This window comes from Elephas maximus, chromosome 20 (genome assembly GCF_024166365.1).
Source record: "Elephas maximus indicus isolate mEleMax1 chromosome 20, mEleMax1 primary haplotype, whole genome shotgun sequence".
Taxonomy (NCBI): domain Eukaryota; kingdom Metazoa; phylum Chordata; class Mammalia; order Proboscidea; family Elephantidae; genus Elephas; species Elephas maximus.
Genome location: NC_064838.1, coordinates 28,661,743 through 28,687,533, shown reverse-complemented (window position 1 = coordinate 28,687,533; position 25,791 = coordinate 28,661,743). Strand labels below are relative to the sequence as shown.

At 42.3% G+C, this 25,791-nt stretch overlaps 1 protein-coding gene across 2 annotated transcripts in view; it reads left to right on the top strand.

The window, feature by feature from the left end:
- Positions 1 to 25,791, top strand: part of SUMF1 (sulfatase modifying factor 1) — a 125,507-nt gene that overhangs the window by 34,896 nt on the left and 64,820 nt on the right. For both annotated transcript variants that reach the window (XM_049862510.1, XM_049862509.1), the window contains 3 exons: positions 15,306 to 15,388; positions 18,003 to 18,125; positions 18,902 to 19,016. In XM_049862510.1, coding sequence (XP_049718467.1) covers positions 15,306 to 15,388; positions 18,003 to 18,125; positions 18,902 to 19,016 — 321 coding nt within the window. The remainder of the gene's footprint in view (positions 1 to 15,305; positions 15,389 to 18,002; positions 18,126 to 18,901; positions 19,017 to 25,791) is intronic.

Below are 25,791 nucleotides of genomic sequence, written 5' to 3'. Positions count from 1 at the left end.
GCGTTTTTTGGCTTTGCTACCTAGTTGCTATTGCTGCTTCATATGTAGATTCAGAGAGATTAAAAAACTGTTCTGCCCCTGCTGCTATCTTAAAAAGCTAGGTTTATAAAAAGTTTGCAGGCAAAACACTGAGTTGGCTTTCTGGGTTTGCTTCTAAAAATATCTTAAATTGTGTGTATTTAATAGTTTAAAGCATAGTACATGTACATTCTGAAATTTGCTTCTACCTGTGGGTATTATTATTTGGATGCTGAATTTGAAGCAAGGGTCTTAAAAGATACAGATATTAAACCTGAGAAGAGATTAAGGCTAGTTTTTGTTGTTGTATTGTTGTCTGTTTGTTTTGGGGGTGTTTTATGACAGATGACCTTCCATTTTTTAAAATGACAGTATTTAAAATAATATCTAGAAATTATTATTTTTTTTAGTTGTGTTATTAATGTACCTCATAAATCTTTGACACAAGGAACAGCCATGGGGTGATTAGAAAACAGTTGCCGTCGATGGGAGCCTGGGGTACAAGATTATCTTTACTTGTGGTTTGGCACTTTCTAAATTAACAGTTTAAGGAAACATTCCTGAGTAGGTATCCTTGAGAAAGGAAGATGGCTTGATAAAGGAGACTATTTTGAGAAGTTCTTTTCATCTCAAAGCCAATTTCAGTAAACCCAGTGTTAGGAATCAGAATTACCAAGGAGTTTTTTTTTTTTTTTTTTAAAGTAACGATTACAGCCTTGGAAACCCTATGGGGCATTTCTGCTCTGTCCTGTAGGGTCCCTATGAATTGGAATTGACTTGCCGTCAATGGGGTTTATTAGGAAGGAAACCAACAGGTTTTTGTGATAAAGAGCTGGTGAGGAGTTGGGAGAGGCAACTGGAAAACCGACTCTGCTAGTTAGGGTGATCAGGGGAGGCCTGAGTGGAGAAGCGTTTAAGGGGAGCCTTGCAAGTGAGGAAGAACCCACCTTGGAAGGGGTAGGGTAAAGCATTCAGCAGAGGGACAGGACTCCAGGGTCCATGTGCTCTAACTGCCCACCTCAGTTCTGTATAGTTAGGTCTCAGCTGAGCTTCCTCTGGGAAGTCTGCTTGAATCCCCCTTACTGTGGTCTCATCTTGCAGGTTTAGATGCTCTCCATCTGGCTTCCTTTTGCATTACTTCCTTTCATATTACTGATCTTAGGTAAAGTGGTGATTGTTAGTGAAGGTATCTGTTTAATGTCTTTCCCGTTACTAGTTATGAGTCCCATGAAGTTGCATGGGAATGCACCTATATTATTCACCGCTATATCTCCAGCTTATATCTCCAGCACAGTAACTGTCACAGGAACCAGTTGCCATTGAATTGACTCTGACTCATGGCAACCCAGTGTGTGTCAGAGTAGATCTGTGCTCTGAAGGGTTTGCAGTGGCTGATTTTTTTAAGTAGATTGCCAGGCCTTTCTTCAGAGGTGCCTCTGAGTGACTCGAACTTCCAACCCTTTGGTGAGCAGTCAAGCACGTTAACTGTTTGTACCACCCAGGGAGTCTGGGTGTCACATAATAAGCACTTAATAAATATTTGCCAGAAAATTAAAGAATGCCGATTGAGTATCATCTTCTGGAGCATTTAATATTTGAAAGGTATGGGGCCGAGACCTGGCATGACCCACGTCATGTTGGAGAATCGCTTTTGATTGGTGGGAGGACACAAGTCTGGGCATCAGAGTTGAGGTGGTCACAGTAACTATTATTCAGGAAGGTCAGTCCAGGGCTGGCTAAGTAGATAAGAAGGGAACACTGGCACACATCTGTCTTTTGTGTCTTTTTTTGAAAAGAGTGATTGTCAGCTGGACTTAGGAATCAGTGTATATGGCATAGGCTCAGGAAGCAAAACATGATAACCCTGGAGGGTGAGAACTCAGTTTAGTGGATAACAGGGCACATTTTTTTTCTCCAGCCTGCTCCAAGATAAGGCACCTGATCAGAGTGAATGTATGTGAGGCATGTGTGGAGTTCCAGGGCTCAGATATGAAATATTTGTTGAAGGTGTCCTTAAATTTCTTTTCAAGTCATGGTTTTTTGAGGCCTAACTTGGATTAAGAAATAAAATGGTTTGGACTTCCTCTACTCATCCCGCCCCCCCCCAAATGCTGGGATTTATTTCCTAAAACTTCTCTTTGGTGACAGAGAGATAGACTGTTGGGTAGGTAGTCATATATAGCGTATGTCCAGTTTTAAGAGAAACTTACATAAAAGTGAGAATTTGGAATGGGTGAAACTTTCAAAACCATCTGGCAAAAACCCCTTTCTCTTACAGATGAGGAAACCCTGGTGGTGTAGTGGTTAAGAGTTTGGCTGCTAACCAAAGGGTCAGCAGTTTGAATTCACCTGCTGCTCCTTGGAAACCATATGGGGCAGTTCTACCCTGTCCAGTAGGGTCGCTGTGAGTTGGAATCGAGTCAATGGCAATGGGTTTGGTTGGTTTTCTTATAGATGAGGCAGCCATGGTCCAGGAAGAGCAAATGCCTTGCCCAAATTCTGGGCAGAGCTGAATACCTGAGATCCAGTCTGTACTTTTCTTGCTACAGATACACGCTTAAAACCCATAAGCTAGGAGGTGATTCTGTATTTCTTTACAAAAGGATCTGCCACTGAAAGGTTATATCGAAAATTGATGTTTATCCAAAAGCAGATCACCCAGGGTGGGGACAGATTCGGAAACCTAAGGAATAGTTGAATTTATTCATTAAACAAATGTTTATCCATTATATTCTATGGGCTAGGCAGTGTTCTAAGTGCCGTGGATACAAGAGTGAACCAGATGGAAGTCCTTGCTTTTGTGGAGCTTATAATTATAGTAAGAAACGAAACATAAACAAGTAAACTTACAACTGACTATGATACTCTTATGATAAATCACCAGTGATTAAAATAAAACAGAGCAATGAGGTAGAAAGTGATTGGGGTATCCTGTGGTTGGGAAAGTGAAACTTGAGCTGAAGCCTAAATGATGAACGGGGCCCACATGAGCAGCAATGAATAGAGTGATGGACAAGGGGGACTGTGATAGGGGCTAGGGTTAGAGTGGAGAAGTAGGCAAGGGGTGGGTTATATAGGGTCTTACAGGCTTCAGTTGCCGTTGAGTCAACTCCAACTCATGACCACCCTATGTACATCACAACGGAACTGTACTCCATGGGGTTTTCAGTGGCTGATTGTTTGGAAGTAGAGGGTGAACATTTAAGTAACTAAATATTTTTTCTGCATGTAATCTTTAATGACTGTGTTGTATTGCATCATATGGCTATACCAGTGATTGCAAATACCTTTTTTCAACAACATAAATGGCGACTAAATGCACGAACCTTGCCAGGTAGGAATACACAGGAATCAAATCGACTACATCTGTGGAAAGAGACTAGGAGAACCTCGATATCATCGGTGAGTACAAGGCCAGGGACTGACTGTGAAACAGACCACAATTGGTCATATGCAAGTTCAAGTTGAAGCTGAAGAAAATTAGAACAAGTTCACAAGAGCCAAAGTACAACCTTGAGTATATCCCACCTGAATTTAGAAACCATCTCAGGAATAGATTTGACACATTGAACACTGATGACCAAAGGCCAGACAAGTTGTGCAGTGACATCAAGGACATCATATGTGAAGAAAGCAAGAGGTCATTTAGAAAACAGGAAAGAAAGAAAAGACCAAAGTGGATGTCAGAAGAGACTCTGAAAGTTGCCCTTGAACGCAGAGTAGGAAGAATGATGAAATACAAGAGCTGAACAGAAGATTTCAAAGGGCAGCGTGAGTATTATAATGATATTAGCAAAGACCTGGAATTAGAAAACCAAAAGGGAAGAACACGCTGGGCATTTCTCAAGCTGAAGGAACTGAAGAAAAAATTCAAGGCCTAAGTTGCAATAGTGAAGGATTCTACATGAAAAATACCAAATGACGTAGGAAGCATCAAAAGAAGATGGAAGAAATAAACAGAGTCACTGTACCAAAAAGAACTGGCAATGTTCAACCATTTCAGGAGGTAGCATATGATCAAGAGCCAATGGTATTGAAGGAAGAAGTCCAGACTTCACTGAAGACGTTGGTGAAAAACAAGGCTCCAGGAATTGTTGGGATGCCAGTTGAGAAGTTTCAACAAATGGATACAGCACTGGAAGGGCTCACTCGTGTATGCCGTGAAATTTGGAAGACAGCTACCTGGCCAACTGACTGGAAGAGATCCATATTTGTACCCATTCCAAAGAAAGGTGATCCATTTGAATGCGGAAATTACTGAATAATATCATTAATATCACACACAAGTAAAATTTTGCTGAAGATCATTAAAAAATGGCTGCAGCAGTACATCGAGAGTGAAGTGGCAGAAATTCAAGCTGGATTCAGAAGAGGATATGGAACGAAGGATATCATTGCTGATGTCTGATGGATCCTGGCTGAAAGCAGAGAATACCAGAAAGATGTTTACTGTGATTTATTGACTGTGCAAAGGCATTCAGCTGTGTGGATCGTAACAAATTATGGTTAACATTGAAGAGAATGGGAATTCCAGAACACTTAACTGTGCTTTTGAGGAACCTATACTTAGACTAAGAAGCAGTCGTTTGAACAGAGCAAGGGGATGGTGTGTAGTTTAAAGAAAGGTGTGCGTCAGGGTTGTATCCTTTCACCATACCTATTCAATCTGTATGCTGAGCAAATAATCCGAGAAGCTGGACTATACGGAGAAGAATGTGGCATCGGGATTGGAAGAAGGCTCAGTAACAGCCTACGATATGCAGATGACACAACCTTTTTTGCTGCAAGTGCAGAGGACTTGAAGCACTTACTGATGAAGATCAAAGACTGCAGCCTTCAGTATGGATTACACCTTGACATAAAGACAACAGAAATCCTCACAGCTGGACCAATGAGCAACATCATGATAAACAGAAGATATTAAAATTGTCAAGGATTTCATCTTGCTTGGATCCACAATAAGTGCCCACGGAAGCAGCAGTCAAATCAAACGACATATTACATTGGGCAAATTTGCTGCAAAAGACTTCTTTAAAGTTTTAGAAAGCAAAGATATCACTTTAAGGACAGAGGTGTATCTGACCCAAGCCGTGGTATTTTCAGTTGCCTCATACATATGTGAAAGCTGGACAATGAATAATGAAGATCTAAGAAGGATTGATGCCTTTGAATTACGGTGTTGACGAAGAGTCTTGATAATACCATGGACTGCCAGAAGATCCAATAAATCTGTCTTGGAAGCAGTATAGCAGGAATGCTCCTTAGAAGTAAGGGTGGTGTGACTTGGTCTTAAGTACTTAGCGGAGGACATCATGCTTGGTAGAGGGTCAGTGAAAAAGAGGTAAACCCACAAAGAGATGGACTGACACAGTGGCTGCAATGCTGGACTCAAGCATAACGACAATTGTGAGGATGGCACAGGACCAGGCAGTGTCTTGGTTCTGTTGTACGTAGGGTCACTGTGAGTCAGAGCCAACCCGACAGGCACCTAACAACAACATAAATGATTTAAGCAGCCTCCTTGCTGGGTATGCGTACGATGAGGGCTTTTGCTGAGTATTGTCAGGATACTTTCCAGAAAGGCTATACCAATTACCCTGTCACTTCTTAACCCAAAGAAGTAAAACTTATTTTTGAAATCAATAAAAAAAGAAGCTGTTTTATTTTTTCTATCAAAATTTTTAAAAAAGCCCTGAGTCAACTCCCTTATCCCCATCTTTATGCTGGTCTCATTTGAGGGTGAGGTGAATTGGTTCACCTTTAAGGGTTATTTGAGTCCAGCTATTTCTCAGGCCGATTTAGGCACATTGTCCATAATGAATGACTAGGCAAGGTTTCCACTCCTCTCAAGGACATGCAATGTTTAGAGTATACTGATTCTGTGCCTTGGGAATGCAATGTATTATAGCATGAGGAATTTTACTAAGAACTGAAGCAAAAAGTATTGAGAGATTTCAGATCTGCATCAACTTTCAGAAATATTTGTACCCTAATTGAAAACCGTGGTGGTGTAGTGGTTAAGAGCTATGGCTGCTAACCAAAAGGTCGGCAGTTTGAATCCTCAGGAGCTCCTTGGAAACCCTATGGGGCAGTTCTGCTCTGCCCTATGGGGTCGCTATGAGTTGAAATCAACCCGACAGCAATGGGGTTTTAATTGAAAAAGCATGCATTTTTCTGTCATGCATTCATTTTATTAAGCAGTCAAGGTAATTGATTGAAAAAATTCCATATGAAATAAGCTGTCAGAGTTGACTACCAGTCTGTGTGATGATGCATTTGTTCTTATCCTCTGTTCAAGCCTAGTTCTTACCTTCCACTTTTGTATTGGTTGCTAAAGGAAGAGATTTCTACTCGGACTTGTGTTCCCTGTTCCATCCAATTCCTTCAATTGTTTGACTCTCCTCAAGTTTTATTTATACTCACGAATCTTGACTATATCTGCAATTTTTTATTGTTCTCTGGTACCAGTTGAAAAATTCTCCCAGGCTGTTTTTATGTGGATAACGGTCATGTTTATCCTATGCTTTTTTTTTTCAAGAAATGTACATCTTTTTAATTCACTTGTCTAACTGCATTTAATTTTTAAGAGAGCAGTTGTAAAGTTGTGAACTTGACATCTTTACACTGAATACGTATAACTACCCAATGCTCTGTCTTTTTTCCTGTGCTGGTTTTAGCCCAGACTGTGTGTATAAGAAGCAGCATGATTTACCACCTGAAAGGTGGGAATAAAGTCACCTTTGTTATCTGTCCCTTTTCTTTCCTTTAAGCTGTTACTACAAGTCTGGTTATATCCCTTGGGAGAGGTGGGAAAAGATGTCTCTGCTTTTTGAAGTCATTCTCAGGGGGCCGTCAACACTCACATGGATCCCATTTACATTGTAATTGGTCACTGGCTGTCTGGTACAGCTGTTTCAACTTAAACCCAAGACGGTTGCTATGGAGATGGTTGACTAGAAATAGGTCATGTTAAAGCCATTTTCCCTCTTAACATAAGGAAATGCTCTTACTCTGGAAAGGAGCCCTGGTGGCACAGTGGTTAAGTGCTCAGCTGCTAACTGAAAGGTCTGCAGTTCGAACCCACCAGCCACTCTGCAGGAAAAAGAAATGGCATTTGGCTTCCGTAAAGATTTTCAGCCTTGGAAACCCTATGGGACGGTTCTACTCTGTTTTGTAGGGTCACTATGAGCTGAAATCGACTTGACAGCAATGAGGTGGATAGGTAACTCTGGAAGTGTTCTCAGTTGAACAGAAAAAATATAGGTAACAACCACATCCCCCTCAAATTTCTCTTTTTAGGATGGGATTTGTCTTAGGTGTCAGTCTGCTCGTGTTGCTGCTTCTACCCTATAAACAAACACCCCTGAAGAGTATTCTTGTTCAAAAAAAGGAATTGTTGTTAGTTATGGTAGAGTCAGCTCTAACTCATGGCAACCCCATTTGTTACAGAGTAGAACTGCTCTCAAGAGTTTTCTTGGCTGTAATCTTAACAGAAGCAGATCTTTAAGCCTTTAGGTTAGCAGTTGAGTGCAAACCATTTGTGCCACCTGTGAGCTATAAGAAAAGGAATTAGAGGTGTCATAATTTGCAGTATAACCTTGATGAACTGACTCATCTATGATTCTCAGAAGTTGTTTATTTCATAAATTCTGAAAAGTAGAAGAGCATTTACTTTGAAAACAGAACCAGAAGGTCAAGAACAAGTTGTTGAAAACTTCGAGTTAAGAAATACACTTGGAAAGGCAAGGCATCCAGTGACGTTGGGTGGGATTTGCCTTCTATTTGTCCAGGAAACATCATGACTTTCCTAGGAGGGCAACTTGGCCAGTCCTCAGTGGTGGGTTGGATTTGATTACTTCCTTTTCATCTGTCAGTATTTTCTAACTCCATTTACAGTGGTGACTTAGGGTCTGTCTTCTGAGAGGGGCGTGTGGTTTGGTTCCTTGTGGCTCCTACCTTTTCTCTAGTATGGGGTTAACAAATGTGGATCCTTCCTGCATTCAGTTTACCCTCACCCCCTCCCACACCTTCCTGGTGTTGCTTACTTCAGGAATGGGCTAGTTTACATATGGTTCTGGCAGTGTGTTCTTTGGAATTCTTTGGAAATGGCACCTGCTCTAAACACTTCCTTGACCTCTTACCCCTGGGTAAGGCTTTCTTAGCCTATTAGTATTCCGAAAAGGGAAAACTGGCAGGTGGATGGGACTCAAGCTGAAAAAGGATTGTTGTTATTGTTGTTGGGTGCGGTAGAGTCAATCCGACTCATGGTAACCCCATGTGACAGAATAGAACTCCCCCTTAGGGTTTCCTAGGCATTAATCTTTATGGGAGCATATAGCCAGGTCTTTTTTCATGCAGAGCTACTGTGGGTTTGAACCACTGACCTTTCAGTTAGCAGCCAAGTGTTTAACCATTGTACCACCAAGACTCCTTGAAGAAGGATTAAAAAACAAAAAATTGCTGTCGAGTCGATTCCGACTCATAGCAACCCTATAGGACAGAGTAGAGTGGCCTCATAGGGTTTCCACCGAGTGGCTGGTAGATTCGAACTGCTGACCTTTTGGTTAGCAGCCAAGCTCTTAACTGTGGTTTTCACTAATTAGAATACATGTCTTGTGAAAGCTCCAAAAGAATATTGCAACTTAGATTGACATAAATAATACCAATCATTTATTATACATTATTACACAAATGATTGGTATTGTTATGTGTGATATAAATAGTAATGTAGTAATGGTAATGATAGGTTAAGAAAAAAACCAAACCCAGTGCCGTCGAGTCGATTCTGACTCATAGTGACCTTGTAGGACAGAGTAGAACTGCCCCATAGAGTTGCCAAGGAGTGCCTGGCGGATTCGAACTGCTGACCCTTTGGTTAGCAGCCATAGCACTTAACCACTACATCACCAGGGTTTCCAATAATAGCTTACATGTGTATAATTCTCACTCTGTACCAGGCATTGTTCTACCCTCTTAACATATATTTCCTTATTTAATCCTCACAGTCACCCCAGGAAGTGGATATTTTTAGTATCATTATTTCCATTTTAGGTTATGTGACACAGTTTGTATTGGACTACTATCCTAAGGGTTGGAAGTTTGAACCTACCTAGCAGCACCACAGAAGAAAGGCCTGAAAACCTGCTTTTGTAAGGATTATAGCCAAGAAAATCCGGTGGAGCAGCTCTACTCTGTTGTATAAGGGGGGGATATCATGAGTTGCAACAGCAATGGGTTTGATTTTGGATTTTGGTATCCCCATTTTACAGAGGAGGAAATTGAGGACTAAGGAGGTTAAATAACATACCTGAGATCATGCAGCTTATAAAGGTGCGCTGTTGTTCAGACTCAGGCAACCTGCGCCAGAATTGCATACTCTTAATGACTACACTACTGTGAGCTACATATTAACGTTAAGAATAGTAATCTTTATTCTTTTCCTCATTATCATAATGCAGTGATTCTCAACTGAGGATGATGGTTCCCCTCCCAGCTCCTCTATCCAAGGGATTTGGCAATGTCTGGGTACACTTTTTATTATTACAACTTGGGGGAGTGATCCAGTGAGTAGAGGCCAGGGATGCTGCGAAACATCCTGTAACGCACCGGGCAGCCCCCACAACAAGGAATTACCGGTCTGCAAATCTCCATAGTGTTGAGGTAGAGAAAACCTGTAAAGTGATACATGCTCATTCTACAAAGAATGTTATTCTTCCAGTCCTTTTCCTTTGTTTAAAAAAAAAAACCAAACCCACTGCCATCAAGTCGATTCCGACTCATAGCAACCCTATAGTTAAGTGCATGTATATTCTTCTAGCTTTTTTCCCTCTTATTGTGCTAATGTACATACATACGTATATATTTTAAAGAAAAAGCATCAGATAAGGATTTTATTCTGTAGTTTACCTTTATAACATAACAATATATGATGTAATATTTCGTTGTCAGAGTATGTTTTGATAACAGTATAATATTCTTTTGTATGGATAGTCACCAAGGACAGTTGGGTTATTTTGTAATTTTTTTGCTACTAGAAACAGTATTATAGTATTGTCACTGGGTTTTTTTTTTTTTTTTATATATATCTTTAAGAGCCTTCCTGGTACAATCCCACCCATTGCTGTCCAGCTGATTCCAACTCATAGTGACCCTGTGGTGTAGCGATTAAGAGCTACAGCTGCTAACCCAAAGGTCGGCAGTTCGAATCCACCAGGCACCCCTTGGAAACCGTATGGGGCAGTTCTACTCTGTCCTGTAGGGTCGCTGTGAGTTGGAATCTACTCGACGGCAATGGGTTTGGGTTTTTTCTGTTTTGTTTTGTGGTGCAATGGTTAAGTGCTCTGCTGCTAACCGAAAGGTTGCTAGTTTGAACCCACCCAGCAGCTCTGTGGTAGGAAGACCTTCTGTAAAGATCATAGCCAAGAAAACCTTATGCAGCTGTTCTACCCCGTAATATATGGGGTTGCCATGAGTCAGAATTGATTCTACAGCATACAACAACAATAGCAACATATATATCCTGGCTTACTGTGTCAGATATTAATTAGGAAAAAAAACAAAGATTGTGGCTCTTGTTCAAGGACAGAGTTACCAGGGCCTTCCTCCCGCATGCTGTAGCCAGGGTACGTGTGCTCTTCCTATTTCGCTGTGCATATCGTTGAGGTTGATCGTATATTGTGTGGCTGTGTGACTTTAAGTCAAGTAATCTAGTGGTTTGTTTAGGGTGGGTTGCTAGGGTAAAGTGAAAGATTTCTGAAAAGGGAGATGCTGGGAGAGATACGAAAGCAGGTATCTAGAATGAGCCAAAGTGTGTGTTGCGCAGGAGGGAATGCAGCCAGAACTGTAGCACCAATTTGAATTTTAGAGACATTTTTGAAGGAAAATTCAGTGACTAGGTCCACACTTTGTACAGCTAAAGAATTAACTCACTGTTACATGTAAAATAAATCATTTACAAACTAGCAGTGTGCCAACTGTCTTCAATCATGAGGATTCCTGGGGATTGCAGACCCCCTCCAGGAACTAGGCTCAGTGTCCAGCATATAGTAGGTGCTCAGTAAATACTTATAGCCAGACAGAATTGAGGGGAAAAGGACAGGAGATGGGCAGCTGCCAAGGATCACCTATATTTACTCCAATTGCATGTAAGCTCCCCTTTGAAGAAGGAGTAGGAGGCTATATCAAGCCAGTCCAGGGAGGCTGAGATCATCCACTTCTCATGCCATATTTGTGGTACAGAGTAAATCCCACTTCACACGCCTACTGTATCCTGTGGAAATCTCAGCTTCCTTTCCCTGGTTAGTTTAGATCCCAGCTGCCAGCGCCATCCTTTCTCTGTCTTATTCCCATTCGCCTGGGGCCAGGTCAGTGGATACTGGCCCCTTCTCTGTTTCTTAGGTCTAGTAATCTGTTGGAATGACTTACAAACTCTGGGGAAAGCAGTACCTTTTTGTAGAAGAAGAAAGAATACAAACATATAGGAGTCGCCTGCAGAGCTTGCATACCCCCAGGGTACTTGCTCACTCTCTTGAGAGCAGATGTTCCCTCTCACTACCCTGGAAACCCTACTGAGCCTCTATCTTCCAAGGCCTTTATTGGCTTCACCACATGGCCACAATAGGTTATATCAGGCCTCCTGAGGTTTAGTTACATCAGGCTCTCAGATGGCCTCTCTTGGTCTGGTCAGCCTCTACTCATTGGCCTCAGGTGTGGTCCAGCTCACAGGCCCCAGGACCAAAGGCCAAATTGTTTACTGCAAGGCAGGGGTGGATTAGCCAATAGGCAAGATAAGCACAGTGCTTACCTTGCTTACCAGATCACCTATAGTGAACAGTTTCACATTTTTTCACCACAGCAAAGATTCTGCTTCTAGCTATGGCTGGCATCTGTCTCTCTCCCAGCCCTACAGCACTTTCCTACAGAAACAAAGCCTTTTTTCAAATTTACAATCCCTGATGGGTAGATGACCCAGTAAGCAAGGTAAGCCCGCACTTACTTGTGCCTACTTACTAATCTGTAGTGAATGGTTTCACAAGGGAAGCCCATGTGAAATTGTTCACTACAGATGACCTGGTAAGGAAGGTAAACACTGTGCTTACCTTGCCTATTGGATAATCCGCCCCTACTGCAAGGGGGTTCCATACCTCACAGAAGCCTTGGAGGACTTGTGGTGTTAAAGCTCGAGTTTGGCCGTCTACTAAAGCTGAGCACATGCGTACCCTGTGATCCAGCTGTGAGACTTCAGGGTGTGCAAAGAGTAGAAGCGCATATGTATGTTTACCAAAAGCCACGAATGCGTAAGAATGTTCCTAGCAGAGCCCCAAACTGGAAACTACCCAAAGGCTCATTAATAATAAAAAAATAAATAGTGATTTTTTTTTTTGGCTTTAATTGTTAATGATTAAATGTTTCCAAACATAAAAAAGCCCATAAAAAGGCATCCTGGTATCTACCACTCAGGTTCAACAAAGATTAGCTTTTTGTCATTTTTAATTTTTGTTTTATTTATTTATTTTTTAATTTAAGCAAAAAAACCATCTGGTGGTAGTGGAGCCTATCTTACCAGCGTTGGGGGTGGGGTAGAGTTGAGTGAGTGAACTGAAGATTTCCCTGAGAGTGGGATGACCTGAGCTTTCTGTGCACGTCTTCCCTTGACATTGAATGAATTACCTGTCAGTGCCACCGAAGCATCGAGCAGTTCAGCCAATAAGACCATCCCTAGGTTAAAGTTTCTCCAGTGCCCCAAATAAAATAGAAAGAAGCCATGCCTGTCATCACTCCTGCTTTCTGTAAAATAAAACACCTTGAGGTAGTATTATTTAAGGACATAATGCCTCTTTTGTGTAACCAAAAAAAAAAAAAAATTGGTTTCTTTCATCAGATAATGATTGAGTTGCCATGAATGTTTTGAGTGTGTTGAAGTGGAAAAAAGAAGAGGAACAAGAGTGGAGTTGGGTTTCTTCAGTGATTGCGGGGGTTATTAGCTGGATCCCATCCCCCTTGCTCATCACCTATCACCCAAGCTCATCAGGATACAAATGATGCAAATGATTGAGAGTGACACTGTCAAGGGGATAACCTTGAGTCTGCTCTAGTTTATACTAGAAGGATCTTTTGTAAACTTCTGCCTCAAGAGTTATCAGCAACAATGATTATTAGTTTGCATTGCTTTCTTCATGACTGGTTGTCGTGAGGCCACGGTTGAGACTGGTTCCCTTTACTGAGTGATTGCTAAGTGTTGGGCATAATTGAAAATCCTTCATGTATATTTCCTTCGTGTTATGCCCATGAAATAGATGTTATTATTCTCTTCATCAACAAACAGGCATGGGAAGGTTAAATCAGTTGCCAAGGGTCACAGGGTGAATGGGAAAGGCACAATTCAAATCTAGTTCGTGTTTTTATAGTTTATTTTATTTTTGTTGTTGTTGAGAATATACAACAGCAGAACATACACCAATTCAACAATTTCTGCATGTACAATTCAGTGATGTCGATTACAATATTCACGTTGTGCTGCAACCATTCTCACCCTCCTTTTCTGAGTTGTTCCTCCTCCATTAACATAAACTCACTGCCTCTTAAGTTTCCTGTCTATCTTTTTGAGTTGCTATTAGTTTGATCCCATATAAATAGTTCTTAAAAGAGCGTAATGCTCAAGGCAGACATTCTTTACTAGTTAAACTGAACTATTGTTTGGTTTTAAGAAGACTTACCGGAGCCGCCCCGTTGGCGCAGTGGTTAAAGTACTCAGCTGCTAAAAGGCTCAAACTCACCAGCCACTCTGGAGAAATATGTGGCAGTCTGCTTCTGTAAAAGATTTACAGCCTTGGAAACCCTATGGGGCAGCTCTGCTCTGCCCTACAGGATCGTGATGAGTTGGAATCAGCTGGATGCCAGTGGCTTTTTTGGTTTTCAGGCGTCAAATCTAGTTTTGACTGGCTCCAAAGCCAGTGCTCTTAACTGTCCGTTAAACGAGGACCACTTGCTATTGTCATTCTGTAGACAGAACCATAAAGTAGGAGCTAAGATCCTAGTAGTAGTTTGTTGGGCACTTTCAAGTTTTATCTAATTTGACCTTCAGAATTGACTTGATGGCAATGGATTTTGGTTTTTGTGGTGGTCTGAACGAGGTGAGGCAGGTAGTAGCTGGTCTCATTTCCCAGGTGAGGACTCTGAGGGGCCAGACAAGCAGGGAACTTACCAGGGCCACACAGCTGATGTTGGAGCCAGAAATAAACCAGAGTCCTTTGAAAACATACACCTGGCATTTTATCCTGTACTTCAGCCTGATCCTCATCCACCTTGGTTGACCTTCAGCCTGGCACTTAATTGTAAGGTTAGATTTGGTTCCCTGTCTTTTAAATAGGAGCAGTACTACTTGTCTCTCACTTCTTGGAGATTATAGAGGATCAACTAGCAGTATATCTTTTTAAAATTCTTGGAGATATATACCATTTCAATATAGATTTATTTTACCACTCTGGTGTTTTATGGCATAATAAAAATAATTTTAAGTTTTAGTTTGGTGTTTTATGGTAAAATAAAAATAATTTTTTCTGTTTAAAGATTTTTTTGTTTAACTTTTTGTTAAACATTCATTTGCACAAATTTTTTTTTTTGTGTGTGTATATATTATCATAGAGCAAAATCATGGAGCCTGCTTAAAGTAAAAGCAAAAGAGGTTGAGGGATGGAGCGATTTGTGAATTGGGTAGCATAGGGCAACCAGGCAATTACAAAGTGCTCTGCTAGTCAGAGGCCACACAGGGCTTAGATATTAAAATATCAAGAACTAACAGTGAAGAATATTCTGATTGGCTAGCTAAGTAAGTTCTTCTGATTGGCTGTTTTTAGTAAATCATTAAGAACATGCCCAGGCAAGTTCTTTGTATAAGACAGACATGGCCAGGCAAATTCCTTCTGTAAACACCTTTCTGCATACTGGTTAATCTACTTTCAGCCACATTATTTCTGAGGACAAGCTGCCTGTCCCATTTTTACCCACCTACAGTCATGAATCACCTCAGAAACAGAAGCAGAGCTTAGGACAAAATGGAGTCTAAGTCAGATCTTGTGTAAGCCATTTTAGTCATGCCAAGCACCTCAGATTTCGGAGTGCCCTTAAACAATATATATCTTGATTTTTGATATTCTAGTGAAGGGATTTGTTTAGTAGTTCAAATGGAAATTGAAGACCAGACAGTGAGGTTTTTACTGTACATACCAGAATCAGTGTCTTTCTACAGTCTTTGTAGCTAACATTGGCATGTTTTGGGTTGCTTTGAGGTGGCAGCTGCTCCCTGGTGGTTACCTGTTAAAGGCGCTAACTGGAGACACCCAGAAGGGCCCGACTCTACTGTTCTACACAGGTGAGGCAGGTGTTTCTTTCCCCAGTTGACATGCTTCCTATGCTGTTGAAATGGAACTCAATGGCTCCATATCTTCATTTGTGAAATGCTGAGGATGACAAATGCAGATTTGTTGGTAAGAAAATAAAATGACAAGGAAAAATACATGTAAAGACCCAAACACTGTGCCTAGTTCATAGAATGCTCTTACTAAGTGACTGCTTTCCTTTCTCATTTGACCCGTGAGAGTTACATCTTTGAGTTGTCCCCCTGGACCTCCCCCGCCCCCCCCCCCCCCGCCAAATTTTGATAGGCCTGTTACAGATCTCATGGCACCTTTGTTACAGCCAATGATCTGGTCTCTTATAAGCAGATCATTATGAGGAAAAAGACTGTTCTTACGGATAGTAGTTGTATTCTGCCAGGCGGTCACTACAAAAGCCCAGTCCTCGGGTTTCGGGTTCACATTATCTTGAGTCCTGGACTGACATACTTTAGCGGATGGAAAAACCACAGAGCGGCAAGTCGGTCAGCGAATCTCCAGGGTGGCAAGGAAATAATTATCTCAAGCAAAAATAGAGTAGCACTGGAAGCCCTGGAGATGAGAAAGGTTTGGGTTGAGGACTCAACAGCCCAAGAAAGCTGCTCTCCTAACCTAGTTTTTCAGATGGGATTTTTGAGCCTCTACTTTTGACAATATTCCTGGTTATTGTTCTCATTATCACGGAGCTGGAAGTACATGAAGTTCAGCTTTAGGGATATAGCGCTTTCACAAGTGTCAGCAATCTTTCAGTGCCTAAGTTGGTAGTCTCCACGCCTACTATGGGATCGGTGACTGGGGGATATTTTGGAAATAGACTATGAGGGACAAATTCATAAGATTCTTGGGTACTGTAGTTTGCCTGGGTCTCTTAGCTCCCAATCAATATCTTATTTCCTGAATTTAATAATAGAGGGGAAAGGCTAAGGAAAACCTTGAGGGGAATGTGTTTTATTCCTCATAAACGCCAAATCTTCTCAGAAAAGTGCACTTCTCATCAGTGCTGGAAACAGTGACTAGCACATAGTAGCGATTTTGTAAACAATTGTTGAAAGAATAAATGAAAGTTCTGGTGTCATTGCTCTGGGGAATACAAAGATGTGGAAGAAATGGGTAGAAATGTATAGTGCACTTGGGAAAAAAAATGTGAACCAGGAATTAAATCAGTGTTACCTAAACCAAACCAAACCTATTGCCATTGAGTCGATTCCAACTCATAGTGATCCTATAGGACAGAGTGGAAGTGCCCCATATGGTTTCTGAGGCTGTGAATTTTTAAGGAAGCAGACTGCCTCATTTTCCTCTTGTGGAGCAGCTGGTGGGTTTGAACCACTGACGTTTCTGTTAGCAGCCGAGCGCTTAACCCACTGCACCACCAGGGCTCCAATTTAATGCCACTTGGTCGCTATGAGTTGGAATCAACTCAATGGCAGTGGGTTTTTTTTTTTTTTTTTTTTTTGTAGTGTTAGCTAGGCATACTGGTTAAAGGCTACAGCTGCTAACCAAAAAGTCGGCAGTTCGAATCCACCTTGGAAACTCCATGGGGCAGTTCTACCCTGTCCTTTAGGGTCTCTATGAGTCAGAGTTGACTCGACAGCAACGGGTAGTGCTAGCCAAGTTTGTACATCCCCTTATCCTCAAAAATTCCCTCAACCTTGCCCACGCCTCCATACCTTCAGGAAAGAAAAGATTTACTTGGAATCTTGATAGTATGAGGCAAATATAGCTGTCTGATCTCTGGTGGCACAGATTGTGTTCTCTGGAAACAGATGCCAAGATAGAGTTTGGTGTGCAGAATATTTATTAGGGATCCACCCTGGTACAACAGTCAAGTGCTCGGTTGCTAATGAAAAGTTTGGCGGTTCCAACCCACCCAGCCGCTCCCTGGGAAAAAGACCTGATGATCTGCTCCTGTAAAAAGACTACACCAAGAAAACCCTATGAGGCGGTTCTACTCTGTTACATGCGGTCCCTATGAGTCAAAATCAACTCGACAGTATCAAACAACAACAACACTAGTGGAAGAAGTAGATGGGGCAGAGAGGGAAGTCAAACTGCCATGCAGGCTTGACAGAGTTTCAGCCAAACCCAGAGTGAACTCGGGGGTGTTTATGTCCCATCAGCATTGTCCCGCTCGGAGCTGAAATGGCTGGGCCTTTATGCCCCCGCTGTGATTAGTCATTGGTAGCTCAGAGGCGGCTCTCTGCAGCTGTGGGGAACTCTGAAGGAGCTGGACGCTTACACTGACAGCACTTAGAACAGCTGGAGCCATGCTTCCTTCAAGGGGGGATTTGCACGCTTCATCTCCATATCTACCACACTGACTGAAATTTTGTGGGAATCCAAGTCTGCAGAGTGAAGGAATGTTTTGAGTCTAGTTCCAAAAGGAATTATATAGTACATTTAGGAGCCTGTGATATCAGAAGTCCTTGGTGGAGGGTGACGGATGTGGCCTGGCTGGGACTTGAGCTCTAAACCAGGAGCTAGGTGTCATGAATAGACTTGAGGATGATTTTATTGGAGCTTTGCCAAAGCTGGTTTCTATTTCTTGTTCCAGTTTGTGCCTCTCTTCACTCTGCATTCCCTTTTCCCCAGGCCGGATCACCCAGTCCTCCATGTCTCCTGGAATGACGCGGTGGCCTACTGCACGTGGGCAGGAAAGCGGTTGCCCACAGAAGCTGAATGGGAATACAGCTGCCGAGGAGGCCTGGAAAATAGGTACTTGCAGGTCCTCATCTTGCCTAACAATGTGTCGAACTTTTTCTAAAACTTTGAAACCTACTTAGGTTAGAAAGTTGATTAAAAAAGCATAATAATAAATTTTTTTTTTTCTTAGTGGGTTTTCGTCATTTCCACAGAGTTACTTAGGAGACCCTGAGGAATAGGTCACCAGCCCCCCAGAGCCCCTCAGAGCCAAGTGTCTGACGAAGTGGGCTTCCTCCAGTCCAAAGCCATTTTGAGCAATTGAACTCCCTGTTATTATCTATGACTCCTTAGAGCTACTTGGCAGGCTGCCTTGCTTTTAGCATTTTCTTATTTTAGGCGTCTTCTGAAGCAGCGATTTTTCTCTGCTTCTAGAACTGTGAGGCAGAAAGCTCCTGTGTGGGTCATATCTTCTAGGAAAGGCTCCTTAAAATAGTGAAGTCTTTATAAAAACAAAAACGTGGTACGATGGTGCTTGATCATGCTACCATATAAGTCCAAAATGATGTCTACTTTCCCAGACTTCTGTCAGGCCTTCTTTTAAATCTGCAATTGATTTCAGGCCTCCTGAGTACTTCGGAGAGACTAAGGTTGTTGTGAACTTGACAGGAGCTGGCATACGGAAGTTTAAAAAAAAATTCATTGAAAGTTTTATTTATTTACGTATTTGGAATTAAAACTAACTCAGAACAAGCTAGCAGTGTTCTCTCTTTCATTACATTCCTTCACTTGGCTTTAATCCAGAGGCCTGTGCCTGTTTGACAGGCTGATGCCTGTGTCTCTTCTGACAGACTTTTCCCCTGGGGCAACAAATTGCAGCCAAAAGGTCAACATTATGCCAACATTTGGCAGGGCCAGTTTCCTGTGAGCAACACTGGAGAGGACGGCTTCAGAGGAACTGCGCCTGTGAGTAGTGGCTTCTGGAGGGAGGGTGTTGGCTCCAGAGAACTGAGACTTGGTGGAAAGGGGCTAAGAGGCATTGCTCACTCTCTGATTGACATGTTGTCCCCTTCCTGCATTCATCCACTGTTGTCCTTTGCAAATACTGCCGATTAATCAAACAGTCTTTTTTTATAAGGCATTTTCCTTTCTGATGACGTAGTACATATTGTAGAAAATTTGGAAAAACAAGAATGTAAAGGAGAAAATTGAACAGACTGGACCTCTGCTGGAGCCCTGGTGGCTCAGTGGTTAAGAGCTTGGCTGCCACTACTCAGATTTGACCCGTTAGCATTTTGATGTGTTTCCTCATGTTGGTTTTCTGTGCTGATGATGCTAGTAGTTATTGAGTGCTTGCAGTGGGCCAGCAATGGTGCTTAGCTGTCTGCATGAATTATCTCATTTAATTGCCAGTTCAGCTCTGTAAGGTAGGTACTATTATCCTCATTTTCCAGGTGGGCATTCTGAAGCACAGAGAGTTAACTAACTTGCCCAAAGTTACACAGCTGGAAGGTGGCACAGCTGGGATTTGAACCAGGTTGGTTCGTTTCTAAAGCCCATGCTCCTAACTATTATATTCGCCAGCAGATGTGTTTCTGGTGTGTGTGTATTTATTTTTTACATACTGCATTTGGGTAGCACCGAATACATATTTACAATCCTACCCCCCCCAATAATATTATATCAGGAACATTTTATGTGTTACTAACAATACTTCACAAATCAGTTGTCTTTCAGCAGCTAACTTGTCATATGGATGAACCCTTATTTACTTACCCCATTACCTCAGTGTTACAAATTTAGGGTTGTTTTTTTTTCCCTAAACAATGCCACAATGAATTTCTTGTACATAAATACTGAAATCTATCTCTGATTATTTTCCTCGGATAGATTCCCAGCAGTGAAATCAATGAGCCAAAGGCTAGAAAACTTTTGTGTCAGAGTTTTCCGATGTCTGGCCTAATTGTTTTCCAGGATGCCTGGGGCACGTTCCCTTCTCTCAGTGTATCAGAGTTTCTTTCTCGCTGTTCTTTTGCCAGCATGGTCTTATAAACTAGTGAAGCAATGTTAAAAACATTCTCGCTTTTCTCTTAACACAGCGATTAAAAAAATCTCGTGGTGGATAAATAGCATCTTTCTGGCTTTGTAGTTACAGAGAATGATTTTCTTTCATCAGTCTTGCAAGTAGTTATCATTTAAAAAAAATAGTATCTTTGTTAGTTTCACATAAAGATAGTTCTAAAATGTGTTTGTAAGTAAAACACAGATACATCATTTGGAATGTGACCAAATGATTCCAAAATTTCAACTGAAAAAAGAAGCCTAACTAGTTGCCATCAAGTTGACTCTGACTCATGGCAACCCCGTGTGTGCAGAGTAGGACTGCTCATTAGGCTTTCAGGGCTGTGACCTTTCTGAGGCAGAGTGCCAGGCCTGTCTTCCAAGGCACCTTTGGGTGGGGTGGATGAGAGTAACTTAGAAATTTTGGGAAAAGATGAAGAATGAGGAGGAACTTGACCTACTAAAAATGAAAAGATATTTTGAGCTATAATAAAGCATTGTAGTTTTGGGGACAAAATTCATGTAAAAAATAAATAGTAAATCTCTTCAATGATAAAAGCAGTCAGTAAAATAGGAATAGAGAGAGTATTACTCAATACGATAAAGACCATTTATGAAAAACCTACGGCTAATATTATACTCAGTGGTAAAAGATATAATGAACAGTTTCCCCCCAACATCAGGAGCAAGACAAGAATACCACTTCCACCACTGCTGTTCAGCATTGCATTGGAAGTTCTAGCCAGAGCAATTATACAAGGGGAAAAAAAAGCATCCAAATCATAAAGGAAAAAGTAAAATAATTTCTACTTTCAGATGACATGGTCCTATGCAGGCAGTCCCGGGATTTCTGATGAGTGCTGTTCCTAAGTCTATCTTTGAGTTTGTCTGTGAATTGGAACAGTTAGGTACGGTTCGTATCTAACATTGGTTAGTCAAATGTTTGTATTGTATATAGTGTACCTTTCTATGCATAAAAAATGTTAAAGAAACACTTCCAGATACACTAAAACATCTTTAACAATGCAAAATAATAATAATGTTTTAATGCTTGTAGCAAAGTAGCACCTATTCGTTATTATGAACCATTGTGTATACCTTCTCCACCTACAGGGAAAAAAAAAAAAAAACCAAACATGTAGCCATTAAGTCTATTCTGACTTGTAGCAACTGCATAGGACAGAGTAGAACTGCCCCATAGAGTTTCCAAGGAGTGCCTGGTGGATGGAACGTAAAATACTCAGAAGATTCTGGTCTGTAAAATCTTTGAGACCAGTTAAATACTTTATTGTAAACTCTGAACTAAAAAAATCTACGTTGTACCACTGGGCCATATTTCTGCTAGGTTTTAAACCCTCCTCAGCCAAGGCAGGGTGGATTGGGGGTGTGGGTAGGGTGGCGCTGGGCCCAGATGCATCATTCCCCCATCACCTCCTCACCGGACTTGTCAACCCCACCTACCAGTTGTGAGGCCCCTGCCTCGGGGCACAAGGGGGAAGTGCCACTCAGGATGTGCTGAGAGCGAGCCTGGGGCCCAAGGGTTGGAAAGAGGATGCTTAGGGAAACCCAAGTGCGAAGTTCCCCATGCAACCCCTGAAACCATATGGACATGCAGAGGTCAGGAATCTAAGACTTCCCACCTCCTTTCCAGCCACCAAAAGGTCAAGAACCACTGCAATGGTGAAATCCCACACGTGGAAGGTAGGGGAAACAAAGCCAGAGAGGTGCTGTGATGCCCCTGGGCTGTACAGCATGGAGGGCCCAGCAGATGGAGTAAGGTGGAGCTGGTTAAGGGGACACCGGGGAGGCCCAGCTGTGTGCCCAACATGGTGCACTGGCCAGTTATACTCGGAGAACGTGTACAGTGTGGTGCCTGTGTCATAGCCACTATGGCCTGGAGGCCCGCCATGCAGAGCGGAGCAGCGGTGCTTTAGGCACGCGGATGGTGGGCTGGCCCTTTCCGAGCTCTGAGGGAGGTGGGCATATGTGGGCTCTCTGCTCAATGCTGTGGAGTTAGCCACACATTCCATTTCCTCCTTACACCTGACTTTCCTTCTTCCCCCGTTGCTCCAGGTGAATAGAGACCAATTGTTGTACCTTGAATGGCCATTCGCAAGGTTTTAAGACCACAGGCACTACATAGTGTACTAGGAGGTAACACAGAAGCACTACAACTGTTACTAGGCCGATAACCAGGACCTCGTAATGTGTCGACTGAAACATTCATTCTGTAAGAATTTAAGAACTTGCTGTGCATTCAGCACTGTGATAGGCACTGAGAGAGAGAAAGAAGAACACCCACATGGGATGATCCCTGCTTTCAGAGACTCATTTTTTTGCCTTGAGAAGACAAAATCCATTGTCACTGAGTAGATTCTGCCTCGTGGCATCCCCATGTGTTGGAGTAGAACTATTCTCAGCAATAACCGCAGAGGAAAGGCCTGGCGATTTGCTTCCATTCAGTTTATAGCCAAGAAAACCCTATGGAGCAGTTCTCTTTAGCACATGAGGTCACCATGAGTTGGAATCGACTTGGTGGTAGCTAATTACAATAATTTTTACAGAAATGGATCACCAGGCCTTTCATGTGTAGCACTGCTGGGTGGGTTCGAACTGGCAATCTTTAGGTTAATAACTGATGGCAAACTGCTTGGGCCACCGAGGGACCTTGAGAAGACAAAAGCACTGCATAAATATGAGGTTACATTTTCTGAAATTTTGATAGTCGGCTTAGTCGTCCAGTGCTGCCATAACAGAAATACCACAAGTGGATGACTTTAACAAACAAGTTTATTCTCTTACAGTCCGGTAGGCTATAAGGCTGAATTCAGGGTGTCCAATCCAGGGGAAGTCTTTCTTCTCTCTGTCAACTCTGGAGGAAGGTCCTTGTCATCAGTCTTCCCTTGGCCTGGGAGCACCTTTGCACAGGAACCTCAGGTACAAAGGATGCGCTCTGCCCCCGGCACTACTTTCTTGGTGGTATGAGGTGCCCATGTCTCTCTGCTCACGTTTTTATATCTCAAAAGAGATTGGCTTAAGACGCTACCTAATCTCGTAGACCTCATCAATATGACTGCCACTGATCCATCTTATTACATCATAGTGGTAGGGTTTACAACATACAGGGAAATCACATCAGAAGATAAAATGGCAGACAATCATACAAGGGAATTATGGCCTAGCCAAGTTGACAGATATTTTGGGGGGACTCAATTTGGTCCATGACAATGGTTTTTGACACACATAGGCCATACATTTTAGATTCACTATTTGTGGTTTGTTTTTATTTCTTTTCACAGCCCTTTTAAAACCAAGCATGTAATTATCGTTAATGACCATAGCTTAGAGCAAGGGTCAGCAAACAGGGGCTTGTAGGCCAAATCTGGTTTGCTACCTGTTTTTTTTTCTTTTTTAATAGCCATCCAGGTAAGACTGGTTTTTACGTTTTTAAGTGGTTACATTTTAAATTGGTGTATAAGCATCTACATTATATCCTAGATTTTGCCTCTTGGCTCACAAAGTCTAAAATGCTATTTGTGCCTTTAAGAAAAAGCTTTCTGGCTCTTGGCCTAAAGCAAGTTTAGAAAAAGAAATATATCTGGCATTTACTTTTTGGGGTTCTCATTAGGCTTCGGGAATTTAGCTGTCTTCATTTTTTTTTTTTTTAATGTATTTTTTACTTCTGTGTATATTTTAGAAACCCTGGTGGCGTAGTGGCTAAGTGCTACAGCTGCTAACCAAAGGGTTGGCAGTTCAGATCTGCCAGGCGCTCCTTGCAAACTCTATGAGGCAGTTCTACTCTGTCCTATAGTGTCGCTATGAGTTGACTCGACGGCACTGGGTTTGGGTTTGGTTTGGTTATGTATATTTTATCTCATTTAATCTAAGAAACTCTCGGAGGGTCTATATTCAGGGAGGTGTGGCAGGGAAGTGGAGTATAGGGTATGTGTTAGGGTGGCGCGGTGGTTAAAGCAATCGACTGCTAACCGAAAGGTCAGCAGGTTTGGTGCCACCAGTGGCTTCATGGGAGAAAGACGTGGCAGTCTGCTTCTGTAGAGATTTATATCCTTGGAAACCCTATGGGGTTGCCATGAGTTGGAATCGACTCAACGGCTATGTGTTTTTTTTTTTTTTTAAATGTATATTTGGTACCTCTTTATATGTTTTGGAAACCCTGGTGGCGCAGTGGTTAGGAGCCACGGCTGCTAACCAAAAGGTTGGCAGTTCGAATCCACCAGGCACTCCTTGGAAACCCTATGGGGCAGTTCTACTCTGTCCTGTAGGGTTGCTATGAGTCGGAATCTACTTGATGGCAGTGGGTTTGGTTTGGTTTTTATATATATGTTTTATCTCATTTAATCTCAGAAACTTCAGGACGCTCTAAATTTGGAAGGTATGCCAGGGAGGTGGAACATGGGGCATGTGTTAGGGCACGAAAGATGGTGAACTATGTCTTGGGACTGGGAAGTCAGAGTAAACAGTGATGGAAGTCCGTAGGGGTCCTGACATACAAATTGTTCATCCAACCTGGATGTAGACATAAAAGACTAACGGAACCGTCTGTTAGCTGGCGCTCTTGCAGATATAGTTTTATTTGGTAAAGCGAACGAGTAAAGGTCTTGGGGCTGAAATGGCCTCAAACTTTAAGTGGGTAAGAAGCCTGGCTTACTGGCGTAGATCTGGGCATGGCATGGAAGCGCTTAGTGGGCCGCTTTTGGCAAACAGAACTGGTGCTACGGGATGCATGGAATGCCTGCTTAAGGTGCCTGATGTGGGTGCTCGTCAGAACCTAGAATAGGACTTGACATAGACAGCAGGACAGTGGCCTCGGAAGTTGGAATCCACTACCGAGTGTGTAACAGCTCACCTGGGAATTTGCTGGCCCTGAAAATGGATGGTGCTGAGCATCAGGCCCACACCTGGACTTCTTTGTCAGGGGACACATGGGAGAGACTGGCAGAGAAGGGCTTCAGCCCCTGGGTCCCTCCCTGTATGCTCTCTGACAAGGAGGGTCTCTGCGTAAGCCTCGACACCTTGGTGCAGCTACAGGAGCAAATGTTAGTTGTCACAACAGAGACTCAAATGAGAATTTCGAAGGCCCAAGTGGAGAAGGGTTCCATGTGAACAGGAGTTGAACGTGGGTCACTTGGTCCTGAGAGACGGCTGAGCGCCTTTCTAAAGGGATGGTGATAGCTTCCATTGCCATTGTTTGAACGAGCCTGATAACTCTGATGAATAAGACACAGATAACTGCCTGATGGTTTGAGGAAAAGGTGGTAAGGCTGTATCGAACAGTTAGGAATGTTATAATACCTTTATTTAAGTATTTTGTACCTTTATTTAAGTACATAAGCTGCCAAGGAAAGTAGAACCATTTACTCTTTTCGTATCAGTTTGTGTTTTCAGAAAACGAAGTTCAGTTTGGCCTTAGAACACTTTGCAGATGTGTAGAGTTAAAACATTTATGTATAAGCTCAGCAAATGTCTGCTTGGAATGTATTCAACAAAACTTAGCTGAAGAAGTTGCCACGGACGTTACTAAGATGAAATTAGGACAGTTAACAGAAGTCCTCAAGGAACCTGTCTGAGAAACAGGATCAGAAAAGCATTCTGGGAGCTTAGAGAGGTCACTTCGCCCTGTATTTGAAATGATACTTAACGAGATCAGCATCTTTAAATT